A 26,917-nucleotide genomic window follows, 5' to 3' on the forward strand; every position below is an offset into this window, starting at 1 on the left:
CAAGTGTGTTTGGCCTAATACTAGGGGACTTTCCAAATGCTTCTTTTTGGTGTTTTATTACTGTCTATTTTCTAAGCATGACCGCACACTGTAAATATACAATTGAAAGTTGTGACAATCTCATGAAGCATGGTTCTGGCCACCAGACCCAGGGCATAACAGTGGATAATGCCTTTAAAGAATGGAACACTTAGCTCAGAGTCAAATATGGAACAAGAAAGTTTCACTTCTGTTTACTAGTCAAGCAACTAAGTGGAGGAATAAGCATTTTTAATTTAAATTGTGTTATATAAAATGCTAACTTATTGGGACATACTACAAACTATGCATTAGATAAAATTTTCTGACAAACTTCCTATAATATTTTTATTAATTTACACTGAGAGAATATAGCACTCTTCATCCAAAGAACTGAAGGTACTTTACAAACATTAGCAGTTAAAAAACAATTACATTTAAAAATCTGGATTCTTGCTGTTAAATCTCAACTCCAGGTACACAATTTTCTGGAGGCTGATGAAAAGCAATTCTACTTCTCACAATAAAAGAGGCTCAGAAAGAGTTCAGATTTGCTTTCACAATACAGGCATTTTCCAAAACCTGCTGGGCTTACAAAGCAAAAACACACAAATCTTATGCAATGAACAATATTTCAAACCTTATTTCAAAAGCAAAACCCAGGATTTAAGACGTCAAAATCTTCCAAAAGTTCTAGACATCCAGATGGAGTAGGAGCTGATGTAGGTTGCATATTAGATATGCTCTTGATCCAGGCTTTTTAGGATCACACCCAAATTAACACATTTACAGTGGTGAGATATTTCAGGAAAAAGCATCAACCTATAAAAAGCTAGCCAAGAGTATATCAGGTAAGCAAGGAAAGGGAGTGATTGGCAACTAAAAGTAGACAGTTCTCACTAGAGCCTAGGACAATTTATTAGAAACCAAGTATATCATAGGCAAATAAAAATAGCGATTATCCCCAATAATACAATATAAGGGATTTTACATTCAGGCTAGATACAGGGAGTAACAGATCTTTCTGCCTACAAACCTATGACCTGCAAGTATCTTCCACCATATGATTACTCTATTATATAGTATGTAGCCCTTATTTCGTAGATAAATCCAAATACTCCTTTTAGGCTTACAAAACTCAATACATTGACTCTCTCTTCCCTTTACATGTCTAAAAGTAAAAACTTTTTTTTTCCATGCAAAAAGCCATAATTCAGTTGAAGAGGGGGGAAAAATCAGGCAGAACAGAGATGGCAATTAAGAAATGGACAGAATATTATTGGCACATGCCCAACTAGTGACAGACAAATGCAGTATACCACGACTTAAGAATGTCACATTACAGGGATAACTAAAACTACATCAATCTAAGCTGGGGAGTGTCAAATGGGAAGGGAGGGCTCAGGGTTACTGGTTTCACTGGTACAATTTAAAAGCAGAGGGGAGCAAGCACATAAATACAATTTATGATAACAGGAGCCCTTGCAGGTGTGGCTCAGCATTAGAATGTTGGCCCATGCACCACAAGGGTCGCAGGTTCAATTCCTGGTCAAGGGCACATACCTGGGTTGCAGGTATGTTCCCTGTATGTGGGAGGCAACCAACCAATGTCTCTCTCTCTCTGTCTCTCGCATAGGTGTTTTTCTCTCTCTCTCCCTCCCTCCTTTCCACTGTCTCTAAAAAAAGCAATGGAAGAAATATTCTCCAGTGAGGATTAATAAAAACAAACAAACAATTTATGGTAACAGGAAAAAAATACTGCAGAGAGCTGTTTAAAGACCACATCAAGTTGTCTGCATCATTAATTTCCAGTGTTTAACAATTAAGTAAAATACATAGCTACATATCCCTGTAAGATTAATAACTTTCCCCCTGAATTACACTGGGGTCAGGGCAATGACACAAAGCTACTGACCCAACAGTTCAAGTGTGTGCAGCAAATGTCTTAGCCACTTCTTTCATATAGCTTTACAATTAAAAACTACACAAGTAGCTGGGTGATTGTAGAAAAAAATCAAAAAAGTGTTGTGCTCATTTAATAAAAGAAAACCCTAATGAAAAATTATGTGCCAAGAAGCGTAGACTATAAAGATTTTTATTGCATTTTTAGGTAACCTGGAAGTTCTTATCCTGAAGGGGAAAAGTTGGTTTTCAAAACTACCTGAACAGATGCTAAAGTGCTTTATTAATTGGCTGGCTTCACAAAGATTTCCTGGAATGACAAAAATTAACTATAGTAGTAAAAGGATACCAACTATTTCACAAAATGGTAAATTCCAACATCATTTATGACCGCAGTCATAAGAGACACTGGAACACTTGTCCTTATTAAGCGGACGTTGCATATCAAGGACTGATCACCACAATCCTTTGGATATTCAAATTACTTACACAAAGCGGAAACATGGTATCACAGACCTTTACAAAAAAGGACAATTTGTTTCTTTCCACACTTTTTAAAACCTGCTTCAGATTACAGTTCACAAATATAAGAGTCCTGACTTTTCAACCTTTCCAGTTGCAGTTTAAAAAAAAAGAACACTTTCTAAAAGTTAAGGTCAAGTGTTACAGCAAGAAAATGATTCCTATTGAAAAGTACATAGATATTACTTAATAATACTCATGATAGATTGTAAACTGGATTGATCACATTTTACTCAATTGGTATCAAATGAACATATCAGCATTACAAGTATTAAATGTTTTTCTATTACTATAGAGGATATAAACCAAAACATTAATATGGCAGTTATGTTCTTAGGCACAGTTTAGTGATTTTTTTTTCTTAAATAAATAGTACTGAATTTCAGTTGAAGTTTTAAACTCAATAACCAAAGGGTCAAGAACTCTTGACTAGGAAAAAAGAAAAAAGAGTAACTTTAAGCTAACAATGTAAGCTGTTTAAAATTTCTAACACTTTAAACCTATCTGGGTTTTATTTAAGATTACTTTATTTAAAAATACAAGGAATCTGAAAAAAGATCAATACAATTATCTTAATGTACAAAACCATAAGCTGTAGCAGTTTTTAACTCAAATTTAAAAACACAACAAGGAGGGCAGCCCTTTAGACCAATTTATTTTATATCCACTTAAAATATCCAACAAAGGACAATGAAGTTTACAGCTGGGACAAGTATACATAACTCGAGGCATTTGCAGTCCATCGTGCCCACTGAATAACAACTTTGCTGCTGAAATTTCTTAAAACTTACCGAACTAAAAAGCCTGAATGATACAAAAGGAGTATTTCAGTGTAGTCTGTTCTGTCAATTGGCTTTTTAAAAAAGGAAACACATCTTGTTTCCCCCAGACCAGTAAATAAGCAAGAGCTACATGCAGCAGTATGAGTATTAAGACATTTCTCAAGTCTTCTCAGATGAGTCCAAGGTGGGGATGGGATGGGGGAGAAAACTGATAGGAAAACATTGTTATAGACACCATAACAAACAATAAATTTAGATAATTTAAAATAAAAAAAGGCAAGAGGCAGCATTTCAGCAGCAAAGTGCTCAATAAAAAGTATATTATAGAGGGTAATACACGAAAGTTGGGGTAAGAAGAGGGCAGAAAATGTGACGGGTCAGCAGGATGGGCGCAGGCCTCAAAGGAAATACGGCGTCGTTGTTCTGGGAGGAATAACACGTTCTGAATCTGGAACTGCCCGGAATAACTTTGGTTCTCTTGTATTTACATCTTTGAAGACCATTATTGAAGCAATATTTCCACAACGATAGCAGTAATTAGGTGCAGACCATACTGTTACCAGCTTCTCATCAAACATAAACTTATAGCCTTCGTGCACTAGTTGGTGTGCTCTGCAGATGAGTTTTAAGTTGTTGATATGAACAAACTGCAATTTAGAAAGGATTGGTTAAGTATCCAGCACATTCTTTTTAAAAATATCAACCTACATATATAATAAAATAAACATTTAAATAAAGTATAAATCCTGTTACTAAATACAGTTCTCATGATTATAAAGCCAACTCTATAGTTACCCCCAATAATTTCAATGAGTTATAGGTATAGAGTCATTGTGGCCTGAGACTAGTAAGGAGTTTAGAAATCATCAGTCACATAACTAGAAGTTTCCGGAAGAAAAGCATCTTACAAGTACTATCAGATATGAAACAAAGTTCTTATGATTTAACAATAAACATATGGTTACCATATCTATGATTTACTGAGTGTTTAGTGTGATTCTTACAAAAATTCTGAGATTTACTATCCTTTTTCAGTGTACTGAAACAGATTCAGACAGAATAAATAACTTGAACCTAGCTCTCTGATTCCACATTGGATTACATACTTCCCAATATAGCTCGTGTGTGTGTGTGTGTGTGTGTGTGTGTGTAAATAGTTGAACCTCAAAAAGTTGCCCATAAACAATATACACATACATCAAGTCATTATGTTGTACACCTAAAACTAATACAATGTTAAATGTCAATTGTATCTCAACTAAAACATAAATATGAAAAAAATGTATTTTTAAGTTGCCTTTCTTGCCCTTGCTTAATCTCATTACTTAATTGCAATATTTGGAAGAAAAGAAACATTTATTTTACATATGTTACCAAGTAGATGCTGAAGGAGATGCTTTCATTATTCATCTCATTTGATTATTAAGGAAATATATATATATATATATATATATATATATATATATATATGATAAACTAGATAAGAAATTTTATATCCATAACCACCATAGTTTGAGTAAACTAGACTATAAGTTTGTTATCTATAGCCACCACAGTTCTTTGTGTAGTTCATTAGCAACCAACAAACCACTTTTCCAAAAATGTTGACTTTACCTCATTTGTGACCTTTGCGCCAAAAAGCCAACCAGCTCCTCGGGGACTGATAGCCCAAGTATCCACATCTTCAGGATCTGACCAAACCAGGTCACAAAATGCTCCTTTATGAGGAATTTCCTGATTCCGTTCAATGGTTCGAATTTGATCCAGTGTTTTGATATCAGGAGATAAACCACCATGAACACACAAAATCTGCTCATCTATTAACTAACAAAAAGGATAACAAAGAGTTGAACATATAATAATAAATTCAGTTATATCCAAATTCACCAATGAATCATAATAATATCAATATAACTAAGATGGCAATTAGATAAAAATATGCAAAGTGTTATTGGCAAGAAAATACATTGTGGCTTTAGAAAGATTCATATAAACTTACAGCTGCTACTGTGAGCATGTCAAAAACTTTGGTACAGTATCTCCAGGCATTAGCATTTCCATATTTGGTTTGGCACTCATCTATAAAACAAACAGGAGAGTTCTCAGTAATGAAATTCTGAATCTGCCAATAAAAATAAAGAATACAGCCCTGGCCAGGTAGCTCAGTTGGTTAGAGCATCCTCCCAAGACGCCAAGGTGGGGGTTTGATCCCGTCAGGATACATACAAGAATTAACTATTCATTGCATGAACAAGTGGAACAACCAATGTTTCTGTCGCTCTCCCTTCCTCCTTCTCTCTAAATTAATACAAAAAAATAGCCCAGCTAGTGTGACTTGGTGATTGAGCACTGACCTACAAATCAGAGGGTCACTGTTCGATTCCCAGTCAGGACATATGACTGGGTTGCAGGCCTGATCCCGGTGGGGGACATGCAGGAGGCAGCAGATCAGTGATTCTCTCTCATCACTGATGTTTCTATCTCTCTCTCCTTTCCCTTCCTCTCTGAAATAAATACAAATATTTTAAAAAATAATTTAAAAATGAATAAAAATGTCAATGAACAAAGAATACATCAAATACTAAGATAATAGGAATTCAGCTTAAACTAGTAAGAGAGTCCAGCTTATCTTTATAATGATAGAAAATAATTCAAAATATAAAATCTAAAACTAAAGGGTTGTAAATTTATTTTCAAATCTCTCAATATCTACCTTGTGCTCAAGGAAAAATTCCTATTAATAAGCTCAACAATTCTTCTATCTACCTCCTTCAAAAAACTTCTTAACCATGTTTATTAAAACTCTCAATCATATAAAAACTTTATAAAAGCAGCTATTTTGCTTTTAAATAATTTAAAAAATTTTTTTAACTGATTTTAGAAAGAGAGGAAGGGAGAGGGAGAAAGAGAAACATCGATGGGTTGCCTCCTGCACATCCCATGGGCATGTGTCCGGACTAGCAATCAAAACAGACCTTTAGCCGAAACCGGTTTGGCTCAGTGGATAGAGCGTTGGCCTGCGGACTGAAAGGTCCCGGGTTCGATTCCGGTCAAGGGCATGTACCTGGGTTGCGGGCACATCCCCAGTAGGAGATGTGCAGGAGGCAGCTGATCGATGTTTCTCTCTCATCGATGTTTCCAACTCTCTATCTCTCTCCCTTCCTCTCTGTAAAAAATCAATAAAATATATTTTAAAAAAAAAACAAAAAAAAAAAAACAGACCTTTACAGTGGGGGGAAAAAGGAGACATATGTACTACTATTTGTAATACTTTAAACAATAAAATAAAATAAAAATAAAAAACAGACCTTTTGGTGCACAGGACTATGCTCAACAAACTGAGCCACACGGGCCAACGCAGAAGCTACCAGGTATTTTGTTTTTAATGGATGAGTTCTATTTCTGTTTTTTTGTTTCTTTTTCTGAGTTCTATTTCTAATCCCTGATATCCTGAGATTCTCTGGAACAAGCACACACTTTTTAATATATATGTAAAAGGATATTTATATATCCTTGGGATATCATATATCAACACTAATAAAAGAGAAACATGCAAATTGGTGTTACTCCACTACACCCACCAGCCAATCAGAGTGACTATGCAAATTAACCCAACAAAGATGGTGGTTGATTTGCATACACAGGTGTGGAGCAAAAACTGAAGGCTCCGGCTGGAGTGAAGAGTGAAGACTGAAGAGGCTTGGCTTCTCCACTGCGGCCAGATCAAAGGCCTGGGTCCCAGGTGCCGGAGGAAAACCTGTGCCAGCAGCCAGGGGAAGGAAGGCCTATTGCATGAATCTTTGTGCAACGGGCTTCTAGTCAACACTAATAAAAGAGAAAAATGGTAATTGGCGTACGAGCTACCCTTTTCATTGGCTAATCAGGGCTATATGCAAATTAACTGCCAACTAAGATTGGCAGTTAACTGCCAACAAGATGGCGGTTAATTTGCATATGTAGGCACAATGCAGGGAGGCGAAAGGGAAAGCAGGAAGAAGCCCCCTGCCACTGACAGTGATTGGAAACCCAGGGGGGAGCTAAGAGCTGGGGGGCAGGGCAAAGGCGGCCCTGGGGTCGCCTTTGCCCTGGCCCCCAGCCATGATTGGAGAATCAGGTGCCTTTTCTGCCCTGGCCAGTGATAGCAGGAAGTAGGGGTGGAGCCAGCGATGGGAGCTGGGCACGGTCGGTCGAAGCTGGCAGTCCCGGGAGCTAGGGGTCCCTTGCCTGGGCCTAAAGCGAAGCCCACGATCGCGGGGCCGCTGCAGCTTCGGGTCCCCGCTGCCCGGGCCGGACACCTCAGCCAGAGGCGTCAGGCCTGGGCAAGGGGCCGATCCTGCCCTGCGATTGGAGGGTGATGGGGGTCAACACCTGAGGGCTCCCAGTATGTGAGAGGGGGCAGGCTGGGATGAGGGACACTCCCCCCCCACACACACCCAGTGCACGAATTTCGTGCACCGGGCCCCTAGTATGTATATAAAAGGATATTAATTCAGCTATGTGTATATCAGCAACTTAAAAATAACTCCAATATCCAATGTTAAAGGGACTGGTTAAATCAATTACAGGATATCCATACAGTATAATATATGCAGCTATAAAAAATAACATTAATGCCCTAGCCGGCCTGGCCCAGTGGATAAAGCGTCAGCCTGTGGACTGAAGGGTCCCAGGTTCAATTCCGGCCAAGGGCACATGCCTGGGCTGCAGGCTCAATCCCCAGTATGGGGTGTACAGGAGACAGCCAATCAATGATTCTCTCTCATCATGATGTTTCTATCTCTCTCCCCTTCTCCCTTCTTCTCTGAAATCAATAAAGAAATATCCTTAAAAAAATTAATGAAGTAAAAAGGCAGGTCACAATATTAAATGAAAAAAGCAAGTGTGATCCCATTTTAGTGTGGTGTGTATGCACACACATATTATACAACACACACACACAAATATGTACGTGTGTGTGTGTACACATATATATGTATATATGTGTACACACACACACACACACATATATATATAAAATAAATTCTCAAACTTGAATATGCAGAACATTCAGCTTTGACAACTTCAAGGGTCTCATCCCAAAAGTTCTGCATGGCCTAGCAATCTGCATTTCTAACAAGCACCCCACATGATTCCAGTAAGGTAAACTAAGGACAGTGCTTTGAGGCACTGATCTAGAAAGATGTACACCAAAAATTTCAGAACGGTTCTCTCTCCATGATAAGATTTCCCATTGATTGGGGGAAGAGAGAAAGTTAAAGGGCGAGAAAGTGGAAAAAGAGTATCTGTATTTTCTAAATTTACTATAAAGCACATGTATGACTTGTGTGTTGTCTCCCCAAAGAGGAATGTAAAATAATGTTCAGAATCAGAGAAACAGGTCTTACCATAAAATCCATAAACTTGTGTTATTTGTCTACTCTCATGATTTCCTCGCAAAAGTGTAATACGATCAGGCCATTTAGCCTTTAGTGCAAGAAGGTAAGTGAAGGTCTCCAAACTATAGTAACCTCTGTCTACAAAATCACCCTGTAAAGTAAAGGATTACAGTTACAAACAATACAATGGCAACAATACATTTTAAAAATTATACCAAAGTGCACAAAAATCAGAGACACAGCCCAAAATAACAAAAATGAAGAGATACATACTGAATTATCTGGAAATTGAGTTTTAACAAAAAATTCCAATGGAAGTAAATAGGCTGTTTTTACTAGTGTTTGTGTTAGTCGACAATTCAGGAGGCCTACACATACCTGCAGTACAATTCTTCAATGATTTTTCCCTGCAAAACCACCATTCTTTCAATTCTCTATTGCCCACAGTAACATGTTTCAAAAAGATATTGTGTAAATCAAAAATTTTAAATAAATTTCAAAACTATCTTAACAGAATCAGAAGAGCTACCAACTTGAATAGTTTTGTTTTCTTTTGTAAAAGCAAACACCATAATTATCCTAGTAACAGTGTTCCATGTTCAGCTTTGTATTTAAGAATGGAATGTGATGACATGCTATTTACACTTCCCATTAATGTTTTACTTGGGCCAATTTTAGACCAACAAGAAAACAGCTAAAGGAATAATAGGAAAGTGCCTCCGAAACTTACAGAAGGAAGACACAGAAAAAGTAAAACAGCAACATTACATTCTGAAAGTAAGCAAATATGCATCTTCATAGCAAATGTGTCTGTGTGCATATTCATCAATCCATAGATTAATAAAATAAATATGAATACTCAAAAAAGTTTGGTAAAATAACAATAAATTGAAGATTTATGCCTTAAACCAACGGTTCTAGGATATTTTTCTTCCCAACCATTACTGAGGGCTACAACCCATTCTTATGTATTCAGCAGTTTACTAAAGCAATTATTCTCAACTAAAGGACACAGAAAAATGTAGAAAGGTATAGAATCGCCTTTTTAGATATTTAAATAGTGATTATCACATGTAATAAAATTATCATGTAATTTACATGTAATAAGACATCTTTTTCCTTTCTAAATAAGTACTTGATGTCACTGGTTTTTACATACCATAAATATGTAGTTTGTGTCAGGAACCTGACCTCCAGTTCTGAATAGTTCACAAAGGTCATAAAACTATAAAAGAAAGGCAATATATGTTGATTACAAATTCCTATGAAGGAGTAAAATAATAAAACTGAGAGCAAAATGTGTAAAGAAGCAGTTAATTATGAAAACTTCAAATACTAACAATAAAAAGAAAAAAGTATAAGCAAAGTTGACAAGCACACAGCTCCCAAGCCTTAAAAAAAGGAAAGCATTAAAATAAATCTCAGTTACCATTAAAGTCATTCCTAGATCATTAATGTTATAGGCCTCCCTCTTAAATTTCTTTCATACATCTATCTCTTCACCTATTACTTGAGAATTTGAAATCATTTACCAGTTACATAACTTGTCAATAAGCTCACCTAACCATCCCATCACATATTCAAATCTATTTCAATGAGATAAAGATAAGGAAAGAAGTGGGTAAAAATTTCTTTCAGAGAATAAACTTACACGATACAGAACAGGTCAACCTACCTTCCTACAGTATACTGTTGATGTGGACCCTCAGCCCCCACAAATGTAGAATATCTTCTCGATAATTAGTAAAAAGGAACTGCATATTTCACCTAATTCTATTTGACTAAAAATTGGTAAATGACAAACTACACATTTGGTAACTCCAGTCTACTAGATTCCCTAATCTAATTCTTAAAGAAAACCAGTTTTTCTATAATAAACTATGCCTACCACAACTAGTAATTTCCAACACATTTATTTTTTACACTTGAAAATAAATCACTAATAAGTATTAAATTTCTAATGGTTAAAACTGTACAGGAATCTTAGTAACAGTGAACAAAACTGGCATTTAAATATTAACTACTGAAATAAAGCATTCCCCCCTTGTAACTTTCATAAGTCTTAAGCAGCTAATTTTAACCTTGAGGAGGCAGCCAATCAATGATTCTCCCTCATCATTGATGATTCATTCTCTCCCCCTTCCTTTCTGAAATCAATAAAAATATATTTTAAAAAAAAGAACTTATAAGCTAGATGAAGTGATACACACACACACTAGAGGCCTGGTGCATGAAAATTCATGCACTGGAGTGGGTGTCCCTCAACCCGGCCTGCCCCCTCTCACAGTCCGGGAGCCCTCAGGGGTGGGAGCCGACCTGGCAATCAGGGGAAGGTGACGCCCCCATCACACCTCTGCTGCCACTGCCAGCAGCGCAAGCCTCGGCCGGCTCTGGTTACCTGAGCCTTGGCGGCCCTTGGTGGCTAGGGGGCTGAGGGGACTGGGGGACTTCGGAGGCAGGTGGGCAGCAAGGCCCCGATGGGGCTGAGGGGACTGGGCACCACCATCTTTGAGGGCATGGCAGTCAATTAGCATATTCCCTCCTTATTGGCTGTGGGCACCGCCATTTTGCGATGATGTGAGGATCAATTAGCATATTCCCTCTTTATTAGATAAGATATATATTTTATTGATTTCAGAGATGAAGGGAGAAATAGAAACATTAATAATGTCAGAAAATCATTGATCAGCTGCCTCCTGCATGCCCCCTCCTGGGGATCGAGCCTGCAACCAGGGCATGTGCCTTTGACTGGAACTGAACCTGGGACCCTTCAGTCCACAGGTCGACACTCTATTCACTGAGCCAAACAGGCTAGGGCTAGGGCTGAAGTGGCTTTTAAACAGGCTGTACATAGCCCAGTCAGGATTTAAAACCAACTCTCTGACACTGAAGTCCACCATCTACTCACTAGATTACACTGCTTCAATGCTTCTCAGCAGTACAGTCGCCATTCGTATCTGCAGATTCCCAGACTCTTATTGCAGACTCATCCCCATTCAACCAGCAGTATATCGAAAATATTTGGGACCAGGGGTGGGGGAACAGGGAACGTTATGTTTCTGTTGACATGTACCATGTATTAGGTCTACAATAATTGTAGGCCTGAACATGTGCAGACTTTTTTTTCTTGTCATTATTCCTTAAACAACTATTTACATAGCATTTACACTGTTTTAGATATTACAAGTAATCTAGGTTTAAAGTATATATGGGGATGTGTGTAAGTTATATGCAAATACTATACCATTTTTGTATAAGGGACTTGAGCATCCCAGGATTCTGGTATTTGTGGGAGGTCCTGGAACCAATCTCCTGAGGATGCCGAGGGAGAGCTGAATATGCTTGCCAGCATGTTTGTTTATACTTATAACCCAATCCTGCAATTCCAGAACTGGCCCAAGGGAAAGACAACTATACAAGTCCCAAAGGACATATCTTACATTTAGTTTACTCAATCAACAGACTTACAAGCTCTCCAAGTCCCATGTTTTTGATTAGCAATTGTTTTAAAGGGTCAAGTACAAATGAAATAATGTTCACAGTTTGGTGGTAGTCTTAAATTAACATGGACTACTGAGCATCCAAATGAGTTCAAATCTCTGCTCTGTCCCTTAACTGCTGTGAGAGTTTGGGCTAATTCTTCAATCTTTTAGTCTCAGTTTCCTTCTCTACAAATCGTAAAGAACTCTTGAGAAAATTTTACATGGACTATGCGAAAAAGCACTTTGTTAATCTCAAAACACAAGATAAATGTTAGCAAATACTATACATTTGACTGAAGTAATACAGAAGTACAATTTTATGATTTCAATTACTTTTCGTAATCTGAAGTTGTCTATAAGTTCCTGACCTTTGATCATGACTGTAATTCACATATTGAAAAGTTCTTGATAACCCCTCAATTTAATTTTTTAATATATTATTATTGATTTCAGAGAGGAAGAGATAGAAATATCAATTATGAGAGAGAATCGTTGATCGGCTGCCTCCTGCATGCCCCACACTGGGGATCAAGCCCACAACCTGGGCATATGTCCTGACCAAGAATCAAACTGTGACCTCCTGGTTCCTAGGTCAACCACTGAGCCACGTCAGCGGGGCAACCCCTCAACTTTTTTTTTTAAGCAAGTCAGATCAGTACACTACATTTCTTTATTTTTATTTATTATTTATTTTTTTTGTTAATCCTCATCCGAGGATATTTTTCCATTGATTTTTAGAGAAAGTGGAAGGGAGGGGGAGAGACAGAAAGAACAACATCAATGTGAAAGAGACACATTGACTGGTAGCCTCCTGCACATGCCCCAGACTGGGCCAAGTATGTGCCCTTGACCAGAATCAAACCCGGGACCCTTCAGTCTGTGGGCCAATGCTCTATGCACTGAGCCAAACCGGCTAGGGCAACTTTAATGTTATAAGCAGAGGAAAATGTTGCTTGGTTTATTCCAGCTCTTATGAATGTATTAAGAAAGTGCTTATATTCATATCCTTTATGTTATGTAAAATATAAATGTTTATTATAGTCTTGCAGAGAAGGTACACGGAAATTTTAAGAAATTCACTCCTAAAATCTACTAACAGATCACATGTGACATAATGGGGTATCTATTTAGAAGCTGAGAACATGCAGATGTGAGATTTATTATAATCTCAACCTTCAGAGACCCGACTGAAAAGCCAAAAAGAACCCTATAAGTAGTCAAAGTAGGATTTTACTCATTGAGCGGCCAGCCCCTAACCACAATCTATTTACCCACATTTCTGCTCCTTTAAGAAGTCGTATGTAAGGCAAAATTGTCAGAAGACAGTAAGTCCTGTTAGCATTCAAAATACTATATTGTTCACAGTGTATATCTGTCGTGTAGCCCAAATTCCATTATATGCATACAGCAAGATATGAGTATTCAGATCATCTTTCATTTCCCAATTTTAAAAAAAACTTTATAAACACACAGGTTTCCAACTAGGCTAAACACTGACATTAAGAATCTAAAGATGACATGTGCCCTTCCTGCCTTGAAACTCTCAAACACAAAGAAAAACCCAGCAGATGAAAAAATAAATTCTGGCAGTGACTTGCTGTGAAATCACACGCCAACAATTTTCTTTCTGAACCTTTGCTATTCTCATTCCCACCAAGGAAAGCATCTCCAATTAATCATAATAACTATGAGCAGTCCACATTTGTGTTTTATATCGCCCCCTTTCCACTGAACAATAGTGCTGCATTCTATTTACTTTCCAAGCATAATTTCTTTTTTTTTTTTTTTTTTAAAAAACTTCAACAAAATTTATTGGTTTTCCTTGACTGCCTCTGGTTCAGCTTTGGTCCAAGCATAATTTCAAAAAACTCCATGAATAATTTGACCACTGCTTTTATTCACATTAAGAGTTAACAGTCATACAGACTGAAGTAATCTAGCCAACTACCAGCTGTTGTGTTTTTTTTTGTTTTTATTTGGTTTTTTGCAGCACAAATGGAAATACACATGTACTATGGACAGTACAAAGCTAAAAATCTGCTTATGAAATTTTACCTGTCCGTGTATGTCTCCACACACTGTTACTGGTGTTGATACTGGCTGAACATTTGACTCTTCCAAGAGGAGGTCACAAACATAGTCACATAGCCGCTGTAAGGAGAAAAGATAAAATGCAACCTTTTACTACAATATTAAAACTAAGGATCACATAACAAAAAAACAAGAACTAATACTTAAATTGTTTGATAGGAAGCTGCTCTTTGATGATTCTGGGATTGTTTACAGTAGTTAGAGCCCAAAGTTTACAACCTACTATTGCATTTTTTCAATCTCTAATTCATTTTCATGTAGCTTAAGGTTAGTTCCAAAGAACAAATATGCCATGTTTGGCCTGTGTTGTTTCTAATAGTCTTTCATTACCACTTTCTTTCTCATCTTGCCAGAATAAAGAGCACTACTCTTTTCAGGTTAGTTTCACAGAGTAGCAATTAATATTTAAAACAATTTTTTCTGCTACTGTACAATTTCAAAAATAAAACAACATAGTGATGTTTTAAAGTACCTATTTCAGGATCTTACCCACCTTTTTTTATTTAATATATATATTTTTTATTTCAGAGAGGAAGGGAGACGGAGAGAGAGATAGAAATATCAATGATGAGAGAGAGAATCATTGATTGGCTCCCTCCTGCATGCCCCCAACTGGGGATCAAGCCCACAACCTAGGCATGTGTCCTTGACTGGAATCGAACCCAGGACCCTTAAATCCACAGGTGGATACTCTATCCACTGAGCCAAACCAGATAGGGCTTACCCACCTTTCTTAGGTATAAATACTTGGAATATTTTTTCAGGTACACTCACCAAACCTCCTCAAAGAGAATCCCACCAAAAGTATTTGTAGAGCTCTCGGCTCAGTGGATAGAGCATTGGCCTGGGGACTAAAGGGTCTCGGGTCTGATTCCAATCAAGGGCACATGCCCAGGTTGTGCATTAGATCCCCAGGAGGAGGCATGCAGGAGACAGCCGATCAATGATTCTCTCTCATCATTGATGTTTCTATCTCTCTCTCCCTCTCCCTTCCTCTCTGAAATCAGAAAAATCTATTTTTAAAAAAAAGTATTTGTAGAAGTGCTTTGCTATCATTTGCACAAGAGTGGACAGAGTTTTCAGGCACTTCTCCTATCCACACTTTCAAATTTCACATCATTTACAAAGAGTCCTAACTTCCATTAATGAAGGTGAGGGCTCATACCATGAATACAATTTATTTTTTTTATTTTATTTCTTAAAGTATTACGAAGAGAATTACATATGTCTCCATACCCGCCCCCCCCCCCGACATTCCTCCAGTCTCCCCTACCCCCCAGTGTCTTGTGTCCATTGGTTATTCTTTTTTTAAAAAAATATATTTTATTGATTTTTTTACAGAGAGGAAGGGAGAGAGATAGAGAGTTAGAAACATCGATGAGAGAGAAACATCGATCAGCTGCCTCCTGCACATCTCCCACTGGGGATATGCCCGCAACCCAGGTACATGCCCCCGACCGGAATCGAACCTGGGACCCTTCAGTCTGCAGGCCGACGCTCTATCCACTGAGCCAAACCGGTCTCGGCCATTGGTTATTCTCATATGCATGCATACAAGACCTTCGGTTGATCTCTTACCCCGCCCCCCAACCCTCCCCAGGCTTCCCACTGTAGTTTGACAGTCTGTTCGATGCTGCTCTGCCTCTGTATCTATTTTTGTTCATCAGTTTATAATGGTCTTTATTATCCATAAATGAGTGAGATCATGTGGTATTTTTCTCAGCTTCCCAGGGGCCGGCGCAGCCTCACTGGGGCTGTCGCAGCCTCGCAGGGGACTCCGCATCCCACGTTGGGGGTGAAGGTGCAAGTCAGAAGCTCCTCTCACTGTCTCTCCTGCTGCTCCCTTGCGTATCGTCGATGCTGGAAGTTTCTGAGAATAGTCTGCAGGTGCTGGACATCATACTTTAACTGGTCAACATGAAGTTTGGCAGGTGCTGGACATCATACTTTAACTGGTCAACACGAAGTTTGGCATTCTGTCTTTTGTTGGGCGGCTCCTTGCTGGACAAAATCTCCAGGCGTTCTTGGTGGCTGAATATCTGGTATGCTTGCTTGGATTTCGTTTTCTACTAAGTGCACGGACTGCTTGTCTGCCGTCTCCCAGCGTCCTATGTGAGACTGGATCTGGTGGACCTGCTTGTGCGTTTGCTGGTACAGCGGTTCCATGTCGCCGGCCCAGCCGGGTCCAGCTCCGGCTTCCTCTGAACCTGATTCTGCTTCTTGAGTGTGTCCCTTACGTATGCGAGGAGTTGAAATCTACAGTTTGTTGGGTTAGGCTGCAAAAGCGCAGGTGGTTGCTTTTGTGCCACTGGCACAGCTTGGGCGGGGATGTAAATTGAGTAGGGCGGGGTCTCCGGGAATCACCAGGGCAGATCAAAGAGCAATGGCGTCTCCGCAACTCCTCGCCTCTCTTCGACTCCACGTCTCCATGTCCCCGAGTGCTGTCTCCACGTCCCCGAGTGCCGGCGAGCAGCTCCGTGAGAAAGCCACCCTCGCTCTCCAACCCGCTGCAAGGCTGTCCCGCCTCTCCCCGTAGGGGTCTGGGACCTCAGAATCCCGCCCCAAACAAGCTCAGTGGATTCGAGAATTTGTAACCCCTTCCAATTGAAAAAAACTGCGCATCCAGTTGCAGCCTGCCTGGCGCGAGACTGCGTACCTCTGTTCTTGGCGCCTCTGTATATCCTACTCAGTCTCAATGCTCTTCTTTCTTCCCTTCCAGTTGTAGAGCTTCCACTGGGCCAGCTTTCCCATGGTTCTGAATGATAGCTGTTTGTCTTATAGTTGATAGTTTCAATGTTATTGTGGGAGGCAGCACGCACAGGTCTGTACCTTACACCGCCATCTTGGTTCTCCCATGAATACAATTTAAATGTTTCTCCCAACACATCCTCTGACACAAGCCACCAAAGAAGCTCATCTCCCACTCTTCTTTCCAGAATGCATCTCTGGGAAAGAAAAGTTCTCTGTTTCCTGCAATGTTGACCTTTCTATTTGCTTACTCTCAGGTACTGTTGGTTACTTGTAAATTTGAGAGCCCCATTGTTTATACTCCTTTAAAAATCAATTATTAAAATGTTACCCAAATAAACCTATTATAAATTCCACGCTGAATTAAGTCAGATTGTCCTCTAAAGAGGCCTGTCCTCACCCTGCATTATACTGCCCTCCTTTCCCAAACTGCACTTTACAGTCATGCCATCAGCCTGTAGTAAGGGACATTGTAGAAACAGTCCTCTATAGAGCTTGTCACTGTGCGGACTATAAATAAGGTACACAGGATGCTGTGATTAAACAGTTGCCTTCAAGGAGGACCCAGGGAAGGAATGTCTCTATCAAGGATAAATGTGATTACCCAAGAAACTTGTTTTTATCATCTTATAGACTCTGAATTTTTTTAAATATATTTTATTGATTTTTACAGAGAGGAAGGGAGAGGGATAGAGAGTTAGAAACATTGATGAGAGAGAAACATTGATCAGCTGCCTCCTGCACACCCCCTACTGGGTATGTGCCCGCAACCAAGGTACATACCCTTGACCAGAATCGAACCTGGGACCCTTGAGTCTGCAGGCCAATGCTCTATCCACTGAGCCAAACCAGTTAGGGCAGACTCTGAATTTTTTAATTGATCAGTTCCTACCTTTCTTTCGCTCCCAGAAAACTTAGGGCCTAATCTCAAAGAAGTAACCTGATCATCACAGCTTTTATTTTATATATATTCTTACTTCTGGCTTCATCTTGGTTTCCTATCTTTATTTACTTTTTGTCTCATTTTTCTTACTTATTCTGAATATTTATCTTACTACACTGAATGCATCTTTGTTAACCACTCTGTATCCTATGAGAACAAAGTAAGTGATCATTTAATTAACACTTTTAAACTAATCACAGCAGTTTCATGAGGGAATCTCATAGTTACCATATTTGAATGTGCCAGAATCTGCACTAGCATATGACTGGCTCTCCTCGCCCATGAGGCCTCCAGAACTGAAGGAGACTGACCCATACCCCCGGTACTGATCTGAAAGTAACAGCAGACTGAAAAAGAACATCACTGTGAAACTCTGCCAATCTCAAAGGCCTGGAGAATGTAAATTACTCAGGCAGCATCTTTAACCCGAAGTCAGGAACACTAACTTGAGTAAGACACTAACTTAAGTCTCTAAGCTAAAGCCATTGCCTCTCATCTCTCCAGTTCAGCAGTAGCTTACAAATTCATATCAAGCAAACACAAAAATAAGAAGTCTGAAATCTCAGTACGAACTCTACATATGTCAGCCAACTATACATACCTACTGGGTATGTGCCCGCAACCAAGGTACATGCCCTTGACTGGAATTGAACCTGGGACCCTTGAGTCCGCAGGCTGACGCTCTATCCACTGAGCCAAAACCGTTAGGGCGTTCCATTCTATTTTCTGCTCTTGTCTCCCTGTTACCTCTAGTCCCTCAGATACACTGGGCTTTAAATTCTCCACCACAGCATTACTACTGATAATTCTTTATTGTGGGGGGCCTCTGTCCAGTGAATTATAGGATGTTTAGCAACATCGCTGACTTCTACACCCACTAGATACCCACAGTTACATTCCCCCCGCCCCATCCCCACCTGTGACAAATAAAAATGTCTCCAGACAGTGCCAAACATCCTCATGAGTACAAATCATCCCCAGTTGAGAACTACTGGTAACAGACCTTTCTCCTGAGTTTAATACTATTGGAACAGTGCCTGGAGCACATATGGGAATCAGTAAATATTTGTTAACTAACCAACCTGTGTATCCAAGTCTTCTGAACATTTCTACCTCAATGTCTTGGCTTAGCAGCATCTCAAATCCAGTATGCCCAAACCAAACTCCCTTGCATTCCTTAATCTAGTTATAGTATTAACTAAGTTATCCATGCCAGAAACTAAGAGATTAAACTGAACTCTTCCCTCTCCCTCATCACCTAGACCAGTGGCCGGCAAACCGCGGCTCCCGAGCCACTAGCAGCTCTTTGGCCCCTTGAGTGTGGCTCTTCCAGAAAATACCACATGCGGGCACGCAGTACAGTGCGATTGAAACTTCGTGGCCCATGCACAGAAGTCGGTTTTCGGCCTGGGCGAGTCTATTTGGAAGAAGTGGGGGGTGTCAGTCGGTTGGGCGACAGGAGACGCGGCGCAGGCGGGCCGTGGGATAGGCTGGACCAGGGAGGCGCGCGCGCGCGATTCATGCACAAGTTGAGTGAGCCAGTCAGTCAGGAGTACCCTAATTAAGTTAATAACAATGTACCTACCTATATAGTTTAAGTTTTAAAAATTTGGCTCTCAGGTAACAAAATCTCAGACATATGCCGAAGCAATTTCTTCACTGATACAGCTCCTAGGGCACTTGAAACTAAAGAGAAAATGAACAAATGGGACTATATCAAAATAAAAAGCTTCTGCACAGCAAAAGAAACCATCAACAAAACAACGAGAAAACCCACTGCGTGGGAAAACATATTTGCCAATGTCATATCTGATAAGGGCCTAATCTCCAAAATTTATAGGGAACTCATACAACTTAACAAAAGGAAGATAAACAATCCAATCAAAAATTGGGCAAAGGACCTAAATAGACACCTTTCAAAAGAGGACATTCAGAAAGCCAACAGACATATGAAAACATGCTCAAAGTCACTAATCATTCGAGAGATGCAAATCAAAACAACAATGAGGTACCATCTCACACCTGTCAGATTGGCTATCATCAACAAATCAACAAACGACAAGTGCTTGAGAGGATGTGGAGAAGAAGGAACACTCGTGCACTGCTGGTGGGAATGCAGACTGGTGCAGCCACTATGGAAGACAGTATGGAGTTTCCTCAAAAAACTAAAAATGGAACTCCCATTTGACCCTGTGATCCCACTTCTAGGAATATACTCCAAGAAACCAGAAACAACAATCAGAAAGGATATATGCACCCATATGTTCATAGCAGCACAATTCACCATAGCTAGAATCTGGAAACAGCCTAAGTGCCCATCAGTAGATGAATGGATTAGAAAACTGTGGTACATCTACACGATGGAATACTATGCTGCTGTAAAAAAGAAGGAACTCTTACCATTTGCAACGGCATGGATGGAACTGGAGAGCATTATGCTAAGTGCAATAAGCCAGTCAATGAAGGAAAAATACCACATGATCTCACTCATTCATGGATAATAGAGACCATTATAAACTTTTGAACAATAATAGATACAGAGGCAGAGCAGCCTCAAACAGATTGTCAAACTGTAGCAGGAAGGCCGGGGAGGGGTGGGGGGCAGGATGGAGGGGTATAAGAGATCAACCAAAGGACTTGTATGCATGCATATAAGCATAACCAATGGACATAAGACACTGGGGGGTAGGGGAGGCCAGGGGATTGTCAAGGGCGGGGGGAAAAAAGGGACACATATGTAATACCCTTTGTAAGACTGTAAGCAATAAAATAAAATTAAAAAAAATAAAGAACCAAATAAAATATGTAGAGATGGGAAAAAAAAATTTGGCTCTCAAAAGAAATTTCAATTGTTGTACTGTTAATATTTGGCTCTGTTGACTAATGAGTTTGCCGACCACTGACCTAGACCTATTCTGTCAACAGGTCCTATTATACTTCAAATTCTCATGTCACTTGGTCTACTGTTTCTATGACATTCTTATCCCATTCCAATTCATGGTTCACAATGTTGCCATAATATTTCTAAAACCTACTGTCACTTCCTTAAAAATCTCTCAAGGGCACTCCTCTGTTTATGGCAGTGTTTTCCATAATCCATTCAAGTAGCATCATCAAGATTTGGTCATACTCCTACTACATACAACAGTGTATTACTATAATAGTTTTCTTTGAATCTACTTTATTTTTAGTTAGCCACATTTTAAACAATATCAAAAAGTCACAGAATTTTTCCCCCTAAAATATAAAAACATTTCAACGTGTTTATCCACGTACCACCTAAAAGATGAAAATCCAAATTTATCAGGCTAGTTTGCCATGATTTTGTCCTCTGCATGTCCTCCCAGCACCAACTGCCTCAAATTCCCCGAATCAACTATGTTCTTTCTTTCAGATTAAGCTATACCATGGCACATGGTATTTATTCTGCTTGCATGTTCTTTCCTTCCTGTTTTGTCTACCTGAACAAACTCTGCTCATCCTCTCATTTCTCCTTGATAGCGTCAGAATTAGATGCTGCTTCTACGTTTCCTAATATCTTAGTCCTCTACTTTAGCACCTGTCACACCATGCGATGATCATGTGTTTACCTCTCATATCTCCCTTACTATACTGAGAGCCCCTCAAAGGCAGAGCCACGTATGGGATTCTACCTCTAGCACCCACATGGAACAGTACTTTACACAAGAAGCATTTAAAGAAATGTTTGTTGTTAAATCTAGACACATCTAGATTAACTGATTGTCTATCACATACAAGGCAATGTTCTAATACTGTAGAGAATATAATAAAGATATGACCCTGGTCCTCAAGAAGCTTGTATTCTAATAGTGGAGATGGACACATTTGCTATCAGACAAGACAGAATACTGTAAGTGGTAAAAGTACTATAGGGAAAAGGTCAATATAGAAAAGAAAGAATGGGGATTTTTAAAAATATGTTTTTATTGATTTTTAGTGAGAGAGATAGAGATAGAAACCCTGAGGACAGAGAAATATCATTTATTGGCTGCCCCCTAGTTGGGATTGAGCCTGCAACCTGGGCATGTGCCCTGACCCGAAACTGAACCAGTGATTTCTTGGTTCCTGGGTCGAAGCTCAACCACTGAGCCCTGCTGGCCAGGCAAGAATGGGAATTTTTATTAGCAATTAAATTCAGGCATGTACTCTGCTGAGTAACTGAGGTAAAAATCACCTAAACCTCATCAATTCCTGGCTTTGGTACCTACTCTGCCTATCACAAGGATTGTGTAAATGACAGAATGGGCATGAAGGTGCTCAGAAGACTGTAAGTAGCTATGTAAATTCTAATCATTACTAATAATTCTGACTATGGAATCCAGGAACCCTGCATGGAGAAAGTGGCATCTGAGCTAAAGCTCAAAAGAGGCATGAAGGGTATTGCATAGAGGAAGCATAAGAGGTAGTTACGGACATGAATCCTGGAGTCAGACTTGCCTAGGTTTGAATCCCAGCTCATCCATTTACTTACTAGCTGCATGACTCTGGAAAGTTAATGTGTCTGTGCTTTAGTTACCTATTTGTAAAACAAGGCAAATATTAGTACCCAACCCACAGAGTATTAAATAATGTAATATATGTGTTATGTACATATTAAATAGGTGATAAAAACCGACTGAAAAGAAGCAAAGAGGCGAGGAATTACAGAGCATGTTGTCAGTCCAACATTCTTAGAATGGAAGATTAAGAAAAAAAGAGGTGATGCAGTGGAAGACATATCTAGAAAAGCAAGCTATTTGTCATCTTAAAAAGGCTATTAACTGTATCAGAAAGAGCTCTGCACAAGGCGGCTTTCCCACCCAATTCATAGCTTAGTTGGACAGCCTCAGACAAAGCATAAACGCTACAGAGCTGAGTCCCCCCTCAGTAAAATGAGAAGGGTACAGAATTAGATGAACTCTGATTCTCTCTCACCACTGCAATTCTAGGAAATGGGCTGGGGAGTTGTTAGAGGTGTGCACTATCCCATTAGATACCTGCAGCCACGTGTAGCTATTGAGCACCTGAAATGTGACTGGTCTTAATTGGAACATATCATAAATGTAAAATATACACCATATTTCATAGAGTTAGTACAAAAAAAGAGAAAATATTACATTAGTCATTTTATATTAATTACATGTTGAAATTAGGTTAAATAATACTAAAATTAATTTCATCTGTTTCTTTTTCACTTTTAAAAAAATGTATTTTGCGCCCTAGCCAGTTTGGCTCAGTGGATAGAGTGTCGGCCTACGAATAGGTTTGATTCCAGTCAAGGGCACATGCCCGGGTTGTGGGCTGATCCCCAGTAGGGGAAGTGCAGGAGGAAGCCGATCAATGATTCTCTCTCATCATTGATGTTTCTATCTCTTCCTCTCCCTTCCGCTCTGCAGTCAATAAAAATATTTAAAAAAATTAAAAAATGTATTTTGTGGCTCATATTTCTGAGCATTTTATTTCTACTGAACAGCACTGTTACAGACTATTTTCAGAATACACAAGAGACTGTGATTCTGTGGTGAAAATGACCAACAAAATGTAAGGCATTATCAAAAACAGTCTTAAAAACACTCTTCTGGTCCCTTATAAAGTCATGGTGTGTATCAAAGTCCTGTACTATGTTCAGTTTTCCTTGTATTACCTGAAGAAAGATACAATGCAAAACCAAACAACTCAAGTAAACAGAATGATCAATAAGACATGCAATAAGGTTAGAGACAAGTATGTATGGAAAGATAAAGACTACAATATATGATGACAATCTATAAAATCAGACGAAGGCTGAATGAGAATTTATGAAATGTTCTTCAACAAATATTGGAAAAAAGCAAGGGAGAATTCTTTGAAGCTTTATGGAGGCATTTCAGACAGAGGTACAACTTTGCAGAGCAGGTAGCCTTATACAAAAAACTCAGGGATGGCTTAGATTAAACAAAAAAGTGAATTCTATAAAGATTATACCAACTATTAATTCATAAAAGTGGTTACTATGGAATTACACAATTCTTTGTATTGCATCTCTGAGATAGACACTAGTATTCTCCCAACCCTTACCATGGAATTACACAATTCTTTGTATTGCATCTCTTAGACACTAGCATTCTCCCAACCCTTACCATGGTAACTGTCTTAAGTTCCTCAGTAAGAAAACTGAACACCAACTCAACATGCAATTTCTTTGCTTACATGTCCCTTTTAAGAACCATCTAAGACAGTGGTTCTCAAACTTCTGGCTCTTTAAATACAGTTCCTCATGTTGTGACCCAACCATAAAATTATTTTCGTTGCTACTTCATAACTGTAATGTTGCTACTGTTATGATCGTAATGTAAATATCTGATATGCAGGATGGTCTTAGGTAACCGCTGTGAAAGGGTCGTTCGACCGCCAAAGGGGTCGCGACCCACAGGTTGAGAACCTCTGATCTAAGAGATCTGACAATCTTCAAGTTATAGAACCTATCACCAGCCTAAGTACTTAAGTTTAAATATTCAATAAACATGCTTTTTATCATTCAGTCTTCCACTTAGCCAGATATGGAATCTGTATCTTCTATGATCAGCTCTGAAACCTTTATTGTGGATGAGAATCACATGACTGCTTTTTCAAGAAAGGTTATACTTTGTTTACTCACTTTTATGTTTTATCCTTATTCCTTCAAAACAGTTATATTAACTTGATTCAGTACTAGTGATTTGACCACTTCCAATTTAGGTATAGAGAAATCATGATTAGATCTAGAATATCCTATGCATTTATTTTATTTAGTACCTCCAACTTCTAGTCAGTCGAAAACACAATGAGTTTCTGTCTTTTCAACCAGAACAAATCTTTTCCATATGATCATTAAGTGGCCCCAATGATTACTTTCCTTCCTCACAGAATCTTTTACTTTGGCTTTAAAGTCTCGGAAAAGGTGCTCCTGGAATACTTTCTTGGCCTGCCTAATTTTAGTTTGCACTTCATGCCAAGAAGTAAAATCAAATTTAAATTTTTTTAAATATACCAAAGAGGAGCAAATTAATTTGACAAAAACATTTTCAAGACAAAAAAAAAAAAAGCCTTTGCTTTAAAGAAAAATTCATGATTTTCCCCAATAGTTGCCCAGAAGATTTAAAAAAAGTTTCTTAAGAAACATACATGCCAAATACAGTCCATTTTGTGTTGCAAGGGGCAATGAAATGGTTTAACAATATTTCCTTGAGGTGGGAAGGAAATCTGTTTATCAAACAAAGAGGTCCAAAGAAAATCCAACTGATTACCATCCAACTCATTCCAATATCCAATTTCAAGTTAATATCAACATACATTTTTATAATAAGCAACATTTTACTAATTATAAACACAAAGCTTAAAACAGCTTTACATATGCTAAAGAAGAGAAAATTTCACCTCGATTCACTGACATGCAAAACCCCACTTCTCTCATGGGATGAACCATGCTACCAAAAGATGCCTGGTCAGTTTTCCATGATCTGGGTCCCAATGTTGCTCGTATCTTTGTTTCCTAAAGAAGCCACAAAGGACTCAGATGAGCATGAAAGCTGCATTTCTACGAACACTGGCTTTGTCCTCATTTTAAATTATCCTATTAGGGGGAACATGCACAAGAATGACTCCCCTATAATACAGTGCACATCATTTACCTCTAAGTACAAACAAGTTACGTTCACCACAGCACCTTTGGCTTTCAACATTTTGCATATCGTTAAATATCAACTTCCTGTACCAAAAGAGACAGCAAAAGAAAAAAAAAAAAAAACAGTAACATCTTCCTTAAGAGAAAAAAAAAAGATTCCCCAAGATAAATTACTTTAAACACAGCTTAAAGAATAAAACAATGTCCAAAACTCTTGGCAGTTTACCCACCTACCACACAGCAAACAAATCAATGTTAATTGAGCAAATAAAAGAGAGCAGCACTAACTAGGCACCTAAGCCCTAGTTTCAACAAACGCACAAAAATAGCAAGACTTGTCCAAAGACCTACATTCATCCCTTTAGCCACACACACACCTTTACTGTTACTTGGACTCGGCGGCAACAAAAAACTCACCTCTTTGAGGAAACCAAGAAAATGCAATCCCGAGTTAAGAAGGGCTCAGGGGGGAACAACTTATAAAACAGAGAAGAGCTTGTAATGTATAGAGGGACTACTCAAGTGTCCACTTAAATCAGCTCTGTCCACTTAAATGAGTTCAACGGCGTCCAGGAGGACGGGGTTCGCCCCGGAACTGGCAGGAGAAAGCCGACACTTCGGAAGAACAATCGGGAGGAGCGGCGGGACCGGAGGGGCGCCCTGACGTTCTCTCCCGTCTCGCCCACCGGGGCGCGTTCCCAAGGCCCGGGCATCTGCCACCCGCCGGCCACCCGCGCTCCTGTCACCCCCTCCGGAGGGATGACCCCATCCCGAGGGCACGGCCACGGGGGCTCGGTTCGGACTCCGGGAGACCGGGGATGCGGTCAGAGGAGGGCAGTCTTCTTTGCACCGCTGTTAGTCCCTGCGGCGGCCCGAAGGCCAGGAGGGGCGACCCTGGGGCAGAGGCCGCGACATCCCTCAGGATACCCGCTACGGAACTGGGGCGGCACTCGGGGGACTCCGGCTCTTCCGACCACCCCCGCCCTCCGCGCGACGCCAAAAGGGGCCGGGTCGCTCGGCACCGCGTCAGGCCCTCCACCGAGACAGGACGAGGGGCCGGCGGGGGTCCCGCGTCGAGAAGGGCGGGCCGGCGGGCGCCCCACTGCCGGAAGGGGCGAACCCGACCAGCAGCGCTCCCGCCCCGACCGAGCTCACCTTCAGGTCGTTCTCCGGAAGGTACTTGCACAGCCGCGCTATCTCCACATACTTGTCCAAGTCTAGGGGCGCCATTTTAGAAAGAACTAGCCCCTACGGCGGCGGCGGCAGTGGCAGGGGCTGAAGTAGCGGCGGCAGCGGCAGAGGCCGAAGCCGGAACTCTCCCTACGTCACGTCCGGCCCGTGAGAGACGGCTGCGCAGCGACGTAGAGCTTGACCCAGGTCTCCCCGCCGCCTGGACACGCCCCATGCCTTCT

At 39.9% G+C, this 26,917-nt stretch overlaps 1 protein-coding gene and 1 long non-coding RNA gene across 2 annotated transcripts; both read right to left on the bottom strand.

The window, feature by feature from the left end:
• Positions 1-2,097: 2,097 nt before the first annotated feature.
• Positions 2,098-26,878, bottom strand: PPP6C (protein phosphatase 6 catalytic subunit). Its single transcript, XM_059658017.1, has 7 exons — positions 26,661-26,878; positions 14,137-14,232; positions 9,759-9,824; positions 8,609-8,750; positions 5,224-5,303; positions 4,839-5,048; positions 2,098-3,871 (listed from the first exon to the last, which is right to left on the bottom strand). The coding sequence occupies exons 1-7, from the start codon at positions 26,733-26,735 to the stop codon at positions 3,623-3,625; spliced, it is 918 nt and encodes a 305-aa protein (XP_059514000.1). The 5' UTR covers positions 26,736-26,878; the 3' UTR covers positions 2,098-3,622.
• On the bottom strand, positions 21,576-25,973 carry LOC132212388 (uncharacterized). The gene is made up of 2 exons (XR_009447712.1): positions 25,259-25,973; positions 21,576-23,507 (listed from the first exon to the last, which is right to left on the bottom strand). It is a non-coding gene; the product is annotated as an uncharacterized LOC132212388 (long non-coding RNA).
• Positions 26,879-26,917: the final 39 nt, after the last annotated feature.

Source organism: Myotis daubentonii, chromosome 11 (assembly GCF_963259705.1).
Source record: "Myotis daubentonii chromosome 11, mMyoDau2.1, whole genome shotgun sequence".
NCBI classification, from domain to species: Eukaryota; Metazoa; Chordata; class Mammalia; order Chiroptera; family Vespertilionidae; genus Myotis; species Myotis daubentonii.

What these genes read in the sequence shown, in the direction of transcription:
- PPP6C (XM_059658017.1), bottom strand. Translation starts at nt 26,735, where the DNA reads ATGGCGCCCCTAGACTTGGACAAGTATGTGGAGATAGCGCGGCTGTGC. An exon ending in TTCCGGAGAACGACCTGAAG is followed by an intron (nt 14,233 to 26,660) that starts GTGAGCTCGGTC and finishes TTCTCCTTACAG; the next exon opens with CGGCTATGTGACTATGTTTG. An exon ending in ACATGCTCACAGTAGCAGCT is followed by an intron (nt 5,049 to 5,223) that starts GTAAGTTTATAT and finishes CCTTTTTGTTAG; the next exon opens with TTAATAGATGAGCAGATTTT.